Source organism: Microtus ochrogaster, chromosome 6 (assembly GCF_000317375.1).
Source record: "Microtus ochrogaster isolate Prairie Vole_2 chromosome 6, MicOch1.0, whole genome shotgun sequence".
In the NCBI taxonomy this organism is placed as follows: Eukaryota; Metazoa; Chordata; class Mammalia; order Rodentia; family Cricetidae; genus Microtus; species Microtus ochrogaster.
In genome coordinates, this window is record NC_022013.1 from 86,505,790 (window position 1) to 86,516,189 (window position 10,400).

The window sequence follows — 10,400 nt, forward strand, 5'->3', positions numbered from 1 at the left end:
TGTAGACCAGGCTGGTCTCGAACTCACAGAGATCCGCCTGCCTCTGCCTCCCGAGTGCTGGGATTAAAGGCGTGCGCCACCACTGCCCGGCTCAGGATTCTTTTTTCCATCATGAGATCAGATACATTCACTATTTTAAAAAAAATTCTCTCCAGCAAGGCACTAAGCTACATATGTATGTGCATATGCATATATATGAATGGCCCTAAGAACTATATTCTTTTCTGTGTCCATTTTGTTTTAGCTTTCTTTGCAGTGCTACAGGTGAATCCCAGAGTCTCGCACATGCTAGGCAAGCACTACCACATGGCTACATCCTTAGACCTTCCATGACTGGATGCTGTGTATGGATTGGCATTGCGTTTGAAAATTAATCTGGAGGACGCACAAGCCAATTAGAGCCAATGGACTGTAGGCAGAGTCACCCTCGGGGAGACAAACTGGGATGTGGGCATTCGCCCCTAGGCTATGACGCTAGGGGTGGAGTGAAGAGAGGGATGGGGCTCTGTCTAGCTCTGACAGCGGGCACCTGTCCTTCCTCATGCATCGTGGCACGCCTACAGTTTGCAGCGACCCCAAGGCTGTGGTGGGAAGGTCCCTGAGCTCAGCTTGAATTAGAAACCAGCCTGGGTAATGAAATCTCCCCCAGATTTTAAAAACAGAAGTTACTTAAGCAAGTTTTTCGTTTAGTACTCAGAGCCTTGAACTGGAATTCAGGAACTATAGATCAAAACGTAAACCTAACATTTACAGTAATTGTGTGACCTGAGTTGAGACACACTGCTTGGGCCATGGAGATGGCTCATCGGGTCAAGGCTGGTGACCTGAGTTCCATCCTTGGCTCCCACTTGGCGAAAGAAGAAAATGAGTTCCAAAAAGTGTCCCCCCGATTTCCGCATGTGCACGGTGTCAGGAGCAGGCAGGCCCACAGTAAGTGAATTTCAGAACTAAGAATGTCTCATTCGTCTGCCGTATTTCTAACTGGATCGGGATGACCTCAGAACTGCCTCCAGTCTCATCATTGAAGTCTAGACTGTACACTGCCGACTCCCACGCCCGTGTGAGGATAATTGGAGGCTGGCTAGATGGGAGCTAAAGCCAGAGAAGGGAAATTGATAGGCAGGAGATGATGAACTCATGACAATAATCATGCTGAGGGCTTAACACGCCTCAGCATTTTACAGCGATTCTTTAATTTGGGAGTGAGATGCTCAGAGAATGTGAAAATTGCCCCGAATCAAACATTTTATAAGTTTCTCAAATTGATGCTTTTACTTCTTGTAGCCTCTTGTAGTTTTTCTAGCCTCTCTGGACCAGGAAATAAGGTTGATGTGTCTGTGGCTATTAATTTTTGCTTTTCTTTTGTGAAAGGAAGGAGCCACACAAACCAGATTTAAACCTTTATTGAGAATGAAACCGAATCCCAGTAAGTTTAAGATATTTGACCAAATTTGGAATTCTAAACTTTAATGTTTTTTAAATTACATAGACGATTTAATAAAAAATTGTATATTTATTGCTGACTGTGGAAGCAATGTATTCTCTTTTGAGAAAAAATTCTGTAAACTAGAGAAAGGGATAAAAACACAAAGTGCTAATAATATGGCCGCTGTGGACATGAAAACAGAGCCATATCATCAGTGCTAGCAATGTAGCTCCCTGGTGGACTGTGCTTGACATACTTGAGGCTTTGGGTTTGATTCCGGCACCCAGAGGCTTCCCAGGAAACCCAAAGCAAGTCCCAAGATTTTTACCAGTTCAGCCTATTTCCACTCCTCTTCTAGCCAATAGGCCAGTCACACTTGTGACTAACATTACTATTATTGGTATTGTTAAGGTCATGTAGCTACGAGCTGGAAAGGTGGATAAGGTCTTACAGAGAACCCGAGTTCCATTCCCAGGATCCCCATGGGCATGGGGGCAGCTCACTTCTGACCTCCATGGGTAATATATATATATATATATTGCCATTCACTTCCCCCACCTGTCATTTTAGTTTCAATGACATTCTTGGAAATTAGGATTTAGGGGCATGTCTCACCTTGGAGCCCTCTTCACGCTGTAGTCAAAATGGACTCTTGCCAGTTGCCCAGGGTAGTAGCCTCTGATGTCCCTTCCTTGGTGACAGATAAATATACTGAAGGAAGCAGGCAAGAAGCAGTCATTACAGTCAGTCTCTTACACAAGTCTACCCACTGCCATGTGATAGGGAATTTATCTGAACTTTGGACCCTCTTCCAAGCAGCTGAAACCAGTCAGACTTTCCGGTCATGTTGGTTGTTAGTCATAGCAAGTGTTAGACCTGACTTCGTGGTATTGGCTGGCCTCTCTTTCCCAGTAACCTTTAAAACTTATAATAGAATGTCTTTTTATTTCCAGGATTCCTAAGAAAATACTTAGCATGTCATGTACTGGATAGGGAAAAGAGAGAGGGGGAGGGAGGGAGGGAGGAAGGAAGGAAGGAGACAATGTGTAAAGTCAGTGACAAGGCTGAGAGCTAGTTAAGAGTGGTTAAGAGCACTGACTGCTCTTGCAGAGGACCCAGCACTCACATCTGGCAACTCACAACCTTCCATGACTCCAGTTCCTGAGGATCTGATGCCCTTTTTTGACCCCTGGGGGAACCTGCCCACATACAGTACATACATATATACTCAGGAACATGCTCATATAATAAATAAAATCCTTGAAGTCAATGAAACAGATGCTGGTAATTGCCAAAGCACAGGAATAAAAGAATGAAGATTCCTTATCCTTTGAAATGTTTATAAAATTTTGTAAGTATTTTTTTTTTTTTTGCTTAACTATGGTAGTTGATTATATAAGACTGCGATGTGAAGGCATGTGATACTAGTAAGTCTGGTAGGAGGATTCTAGCCTCACCTCAGAGGGTTGGGTTGTGAGGAAGGACAGGTCTATATAACCTTGGCTGGCCCTGAACTTATCACCATTTTCTGCATGGGCTCCTCAGTGCTAGGATTTCCAGTATATGCCGCCATCTTGGTTGTTGTTTTGAAGCATAACATGAGCCACCCCATGGGGACTGGGATGTGAGCATGAGCTATTTGTACAACTGGGATGCTGTGGTGTTGAAGCCTTGGCTCCCAGGGTGTGCAGTGGTAGAACCTTTAGGAGATGGGGTTTAGGGGAGGACCTTGGGTCATTGGTAATATTGAGGCAGAAGAATGGGGTGAAGAGTGAAGTCCAAAATCCCTTACACAAAAGCTGTAAGATTCACATATAGAAGAAACCTATTGACAAGGACGGGAGGAAGAGCTATGGGACACTAAGGAGAGCCAGAGGTATTCAGGGTTTGCATAGGCTAAAAGGAGGAACGCTCCAGAGGGGCAAGTCATGTACGCCAAGACTAAATCACAATTGAGTTCAGAGTAGAGGACATGTGGATGGTTTAGCTTTTTGTTACAGATAAGTCAGCTTAAAAAAAGAAAGGTTATTTACCTCATGGTTTCAGTCCACGACAACTCATTGGTCCTATTGTTTTGGTCACGCAGCACATCATGGTGGGAATGCAATCATCTAAAGGTTCCACCATCTCTCCATAGCACTGTTGGCAGGAGGCCAGCCCTTTAACATCCTGGCCTTGGGGGACCATCCCAGATCTAGATGATTGCCGGGGTCAGGGTTGGCCTAGCTGTTCAGTGAGAATCAAGTCAAGTGCTGGGCAGGGCAGGTTCTGTCTGTCTGTGCAAACAGACCTCAGAGAGCTCTAATTTTCTGAGTAACCACAGGGTGTCTGGGCCTGTCTAGTGGCTAAGATAATAGGACTGAGCCCTGAGTTACAGCGGGAGATTAAGTCGTAAGAGGAAAGAGAAGTTGGCACAGAAATAGGGAACAAGTGACGTTGCTCAGTGTGTGGGAGGGGGAGATGCCACTTAGGCAAACCTCCAGTTGTGAGCACTGGTGTAGGAGTCCGCTAGAGCCAAGCCACAAGTTTGTGAGGTATCACAGGCACCCAGGGAATGGCTCTTAAGGCTGCACTGCTGTCTGCAACAAAGCCCGCTGGGGTGCTGAAGGAGTTTACCCTGCTCTCGCCACTGCTCCGAGAATGGCACTGTTCCCACTGGCTTCCAGTAGTGTGACCTGCCGTCCCTTGGAAGAGACTCTGGCTCGTTGGTCAGAAGTGGAGAGAGAGCAGGAAAGAGTTTTAGGGAGACAGGCTAAGTGGAGAAGTGAGGAGATGTGGGGAAGAAAAAAGATGGCTCGTTTTGCTTCTAACTTTTCTCTCTTCCTTTTGCATCTCCTGCTCTCCCACTCCCCTCTCCTGCTTTGTCGGGGCTGCCTGCTGAGCCCAGAACTTTCTGCATACTAAACAGTTATGCTGCCAGGCGGTGGTGGCGCACGCCTTTAATCCCAGCACTCGGGAGGCAGAGGCAGGTGGATCTCTGTGAGTTCGAGACCAGCCTGGTCTACAAGAGCTAGTTCCAGGACAGGCTCCAAAACCACAGAGAAACCCTGTCTCGAAAAACCAAAAAAAAAAAAAACAAAAACAAAAAAACAAAAAAAAAACAGTTGTGCTATCACGGAGCCATAGCTCCCTTTTATTTCAATTTTGAAACAGGCTCTCTCTGCATTTTCCCTGCTGACCCCAAACTCATGATCCTCCTGCCTCTGCCTCTTGAGTGCTGGAACTATAGGTGTTTATGTCCAACTCCCTCTGACTCTGGGGAGTTTTCTAAGTCCTCACCTGTGACCTTAACCTGGAAGATGAGAAACTTCTAATTCATGCAACCATTAAAGTGGCGAGGTTTTTGTTGTTGTTGTTGTTTGTTTGTTTGTTTGTTTTTCAAGACAGGGTTTCTCTGTGGCTTTGGAGCCTATCCTGGAACTAGCTCTGTAGAGGTTTTTGTTTTTTGCTCGCCTGGAGGTTCAGCTGGAGAGGAAGGACGAATGAATGGGAGCACCCCATGCGCCAGGCCAGGGTTCTGCTCAGAGGTTACTGATTCCTGAATCCGTCATAGAAAGCTCTCCTAAGGTAGCATGGGCGAGCCAGCTTGTCTGGTTCCACTGCATTATTTGCATGTCCCTGACAGCGTGGCTGTCTGATAGGGTGGGTTTATCTACACAAGAGTGGATCTGTCCCTGGGAGGGTGACTGTAACCAGAGCAGGATCCGAACTCGGCCATAGACAACATTTAGTATGCATGGGTGAAATCGGGAGGGTTTTCTGTGTACACGGTTCCATTGCCAGAGGGAATACTATCATGTGCCCATCTCAGTCGCCTGTGCTGGACCTCCAGCCTTAAAGACTAATTCTCAGGCACCTAGCGAGGTAAATATGAACTTTTCATAGGTGTTTCCTAACAGTGAAGAGAGAGGCTGAGTGCACATTCTGAATACCGCGCAGCAGTGAGTACCAGAGCCGTGGAGCAAGCCTAGTCCCTAATTCCATGTCTTACTCAGAGTTCTCTACAACGTATGTGTGAGTTTTGTTTTCCAGGGGAGTTTGGCACGACTTCTGTTTGGACCGTATGGTTCTCCCACTTCTAGGCAAGTGGACCCAATGTACCAAAGGGTCAGGGTAAGCTGGTTTTGGTTCAACCAGAAGGAGTGTTCGGAAGCTCCGATGTGGCCACAGTGTTCTAATGGGGTGTGCTGTTGGCAGGTAGGTCCTGTACGCTCACCCGAAGTTCATCTCCTGGTAAGAGAAGCCATGTCTAGACAACATGCTAACATTAGTGGTGCATGCTGTAGCACGTTTGAGAACTAAAGCTTTCAGCTAAGCATTTCAGCTAAGGATGTGAGCTGACATAAAGGATGAGATTAAAGACAGGGCTGGGAGATGACCGGCACATCCTCTCACCCTCCAGGAAGTACCTGCTCCATGGTTTCCCCTCAAGGAATGGGAGGGCAGGTTCATTCGCTCATCAGTAAAATGAGAATTCTAGCTACTGTTTTCATCAATGATGGAACATGAGTAATGAGACACTTGTAGCTGGAGACCGAAAGGCCTCTTCTTCGTTAGATGTCTGTCTTTCTAGGTAGCATGAGCTGACCCCGCGGTGGTGTCTGGATGTTGTCAGGATGCTACAGTTGATAGTCATTTCTATTGCTGGGACCAGATACCATGACCACGGCAACTTGTATAAAAGGAAGTGTTTAACTGGGGCCTCGCGTACAATTTTAAAGGGTTAGACCATGATCATCATGGTGGGAAGCAGACAGACATGGTGCTAGCGCAGCAGCTGAGAGCTTTACATCCTGCTGCACAGGCAGGAGGCAGAGGCTGGGCCAGCCCACTCCTGGGGACACGCCTCCTCCACCAAGGCCACACCTACTCATTTCCACCACCAGTTCCACTAACTGGGGATGAAGCATTTAAACATCTGAGCCTATGGGGGGGGGCATTCTCATTCAGACCACCACAATATTTATTTATTTATTTTGGTGCTGGAGGTTGAACCTGGTGCCTTCTGCATGCCGAGCATATTCTCTACCACTGAATGATAGGTCCAGTTGATGTTTGTCGATGCTGCTGTGGCTGTTTACTTGTGTGTATGGTGCTTTTCACCTGCATGTGAGTTCACTGCATGTATGTACACTGCCCAGAGATATAAGAGGAGGGCGTCAGATTCCCCGGAACTGGAGGTGCAGATGGTTGCAAGGTTGATATAGTCATGTGGGTGCTGGGAACTAACGCCTGGTCCTCTAGAAGAGCAGTGAATATTCTTAACCATAAACTTGACACAAATCCTGCCCTTTTGATCTCCCATACCACACTGATTTTCCTCCATTTGGGGGATCTTTTCAGGAATATCTTGGGCTCCACAAACTAACAGAGCATCCAGCCCTAGTCAACACACACCAGGCCTCCAGCCTGACCTGGAGATGACACCTGCTAACACTTGTCTCTAATTGAATTCTTCTTGCGAGACTCAGATGTGGTCACTAAGATTACTCCAGAGTCTTAATTACTAACTTTTATTAGGCGCCCGCACTGGTTTGCCCGCCAGTTTCACTATTCTAGCCTTCGGGGAGAGCCATGAAGGGATCAGAGGGAAGAATGTGTCGCGTCTGCAAACAGGAGAAGGGCGGACCAGACTTGTGTCAGTGACCAGAATCAAACCACCACCGAATACTTTTGCTCATTCCTTCTGGTTTCCTTAGCAACAGCGCGTAGAGGGCCTGCTCTGTGTTGTCACTACCGTCAGGCAGAAGTGATGGAAGCGATTTTCAGAGATGGGCAAGAAAGTTCCACACCAGAGTGGGGACCAACCCAAACAGTGAACCGTAGTGAAGCCAGACCAGTGGGTTCAAGTTCTGTCTCTGCTAGTTGCAACCTGTAGGCTCTTGGGACAGTCACTTATCCTTATCATGCCTCAGCTTCCTCGTCTGGAACTCACAGTTGCTGTGAAGGCTAAATAGACTAGCATATGCTAAGACCAATGCTGACACACAGTAGAGCTGCCTGTTACCTTCTACCAGTGGCGAGATGGGTAGGAAGCAAATCCTAAGAAGGAAAACTGGAGGCTGTGATAAGGGCCCTGAGGCGGTGTGATGCAGGGGACATGGGGACAGAGATAGAAGAAGTCTTCTGCTGGCCAAGGTACTCAAGAAGTGGCTGTCTAACTAGTTGGAAGGGAGCTGAGACACTGTATGAAAGGGGGTGTGGGGGTGTGGAGTAGTAGTCCAGGGAGAAGGAGGAGCGTACCCAAAGGCCTGGGATCGAGAAGAAGCATAGCCTCCTGAAGAGACTGAAGACCGATGGGAAGGGAAGGGCTGGGCCTGTGAGGACTTCGTGGGACCCAGCAATGAATTCGGATTTGGCCCCAGGTGTAGTGGGCTGAGGGGTTTATTTCAGGGAGGGCTGTGATCTTTATGAAGCCCAAGCTAAAGAACAGATTGTTGGAGGATGAGAGTCTGCATCGATACGGATGACTGGGGAAGGCAAAGATGATATGGACCCCCTGAGACTGTGAGCTGGGGACACAGCCTGCATCGAGAACGGCCCCTAAAGGCCCATGATGCAAACTTGATCCTTAGGCCATGGTGCTAAAGAGAAAGTGGAACATTGAAGAGGAGGTAGCTACTAGAATGAAGATGGGTCACGGGGGATGTAACCTTGCAGGGGATGTTGGAACTCTCATCCCTCCATCTCACTTCTGCTTCCTGGGTGATTATAGGCATGCAGCCCATAATGGTTAATCTTGATTGTTAGCTTGATGGGAGTCTAGATGACACACTGTAGGTGTGTTCTGTGAGAGCATCTCCAGAGAGGTTAAACTGAGGTGGGAAGATGCATCTTGAATGTGGGAGGCACCTGCCAGCCCCTAGGCTGGGACCCAGACTGAATAAGGAAGAGGAAGTGGAGTGCAAGCCTCACCCCTCCTCTACTTCCTGACAGCAGACACAGTGTGACCAGGCACCTCCTGCTGCCACATCTTCCCTGCCGTGCAGGTGGGGCTGTCCCCTTCATAAGTAGCTTCTCTCACTTATCTTGTCACAGCCGTGAGAAAAGTAACTAGAACACTGCCCTTGTGACATTCTGTGCCGCCACAGCCGCGGGGCCAAGTTAGCTAACATACGAGCATTTTGATAACACTATCCTGGTGGCAGAGTTGGTAGAACTCACTGGGGAATTAAACTGTTATTGGCGGGGTCTAAGGTGGGTGGAGAGCCCCCTCATAGGGCATCCTGCATTGGAGACCGAGGCACCAAGATTAGGGCAAGCGTAGGGATCCCCGCCATGTGGTGCTGATGAGAAGCAAGAGTGAGCTGAACACCGACAGCCAGAGGCCCCGGCCAGAGGCACACTGCTCAAATCCTTGCGCTCCCCAGGGCCTGGCTTGGACACAGTGATGGATGTGGTTCCCCAGAGCTCCCCAGAGCAGCAGCCAACAAAACTTTGTTTCCATTTTTCCTAGGAGATGAGCTCACAGTAGACAAAGTGATCTCATCCACACGCAGACGGATTGGTGGCTCGAGGGGAGGAAGGGATGAGGGGGATGCAGAACCTGCTCCCGATTGCTTTCCATCCTCCTGTCTCCTGGGGTGGAGTTCGAAAACAGAGGGGCAAGGTCTGTGTGGCCTCTGACAGAAAAGTCTTTTTTAAAAACATTTATTTTCCTATCGTATGGGTTTGTGTGTGTGTGGATACACACGTGCACCACACACGTGGAAGGCAGAGGATAACCTGCAGGGGCTGGTTCTTTCCACCGTGTGGGTTCTGGAGATCGAATTCAGGTCTTCAGATTTGGTGACAAGAGCCATGAGCATCTCACCTGCACCGTGACAAGGGGATTCTTAAGATATCCAGAACTGGACAGGAAGTAAAAACAAGGCCTGCTCAAGCCCACCAGACCACTGGGGCTCCAAGAGGCTGCCCCCCACCATGATGAGGCGAGAGAAAGAGGGCTAAAGCGGCAGAGAGGGGGTGTGATGGGGGTAAAGATGAACGACGGCATATGTTCTCTCTTACACAGAATCTAGACTTAAGTATACATACGTGAGACACAAACGCAGAACTGGGTTAACGCACGTGACATGCGACCAGAAAGGGGGCTATTTGCAGGGGGCAAGGGGACCAGTGAGAGTTGGAGGAGAGGAACACAGGTTAGTGGGGTGCAGTGATTTGTCTATGTGGAAATGTCATAATGAAACCCTTTATTTTCTATAATAACTTAAGAATAATTTTAAAAAGTTAAAAAAAAAACAAAACAAGACATGAGGCTGTCTTCTTAGAATTCTGTACTGATTGAAAGCTCCGTCCTTAATTAATCCTTCCAGTATCTGCCAGAGAGCTTCACAGTCACACCCCCTCTGAGACATAGTAAGCCCGCAGGTGCCTGCTTTGTCGGACTTATCCATTTTTGTGGCCCTGTGAAATGCATGCCTGGTATCATTGCTATTGCTTAAAGACTTGCTAATTGTGTCTGTCTGTGTAGAGAAACTGAAAGCCTTGTAGGGAGTAAGAATAAAGGGGCCTGAGGAGGAAACAAAACAGAACAACAACAACAGCAAAAGACAGGAGGCTGGCCTCCAGGGCGTGAGGCTTGCAGCCCCAACCTTCTTAGTTTCTGGTCTTTGCAGATCCCACAGCAGGGGCTGATGGGAGAGAGGCTTAGGACTTAACAGGTAGTACCCGCCACCTCCCTGCAAGATAAAGTCAGCAGCTAAGCTTGCCTACAGTAGGGCTTATTATTCTTGTGTTATAGATGGCCTTGGAGGATGAATGAAAATCCCCTTGGTCTCTCTCTGTCTCTTTGTGTGTGTGTGTGTACAGTCAGCTCCCATATTGCAGAGGAATGGGGATGTTTTGATTTACCCCGAGGGAGTAAATCTGATTCAAAGTTTGGGTTTGAGTTCCCCACTCTTCCTGTTGGAGCCCTTCCCAACCCGTCTCTTATTTTTGTATTTGGAGTTTCCTGGTTGCTTGGATTCTG

The 10,400-nt window shown here is 47.9% G+C and overlaps 1 protein-coding gene across 3 annotated transcripts in view; it reads right to left on the reverse strand.

Annotated features, from left to right (window-relative positions):
- C6H1orf100 (chromosome 6 C1orf100 homolog) overlaps positions 1–10,400 on the reverse strand; it is a 20,146-nt gene that overhangs the window by 2,678 nt on the left and 7,068 nt on the right. For 2 of the 3 annotated variants that reach the window (XM_005348992.2, XM_013346973.1), the window contains exon 3: positions 2,042–2,137. In XM_005348992.2, the coding sequence (XP_005349049.1) occupies positions 2,042–2,137 (96 nt within the window). Of the gene's footprint in view, positions 1–2,041; positions 2,138–3,459; positions 3,600–10,400 lie in introns of those variants that run through there. The other variant, XM_005348993.2, reaches the window with a different exon arrangement.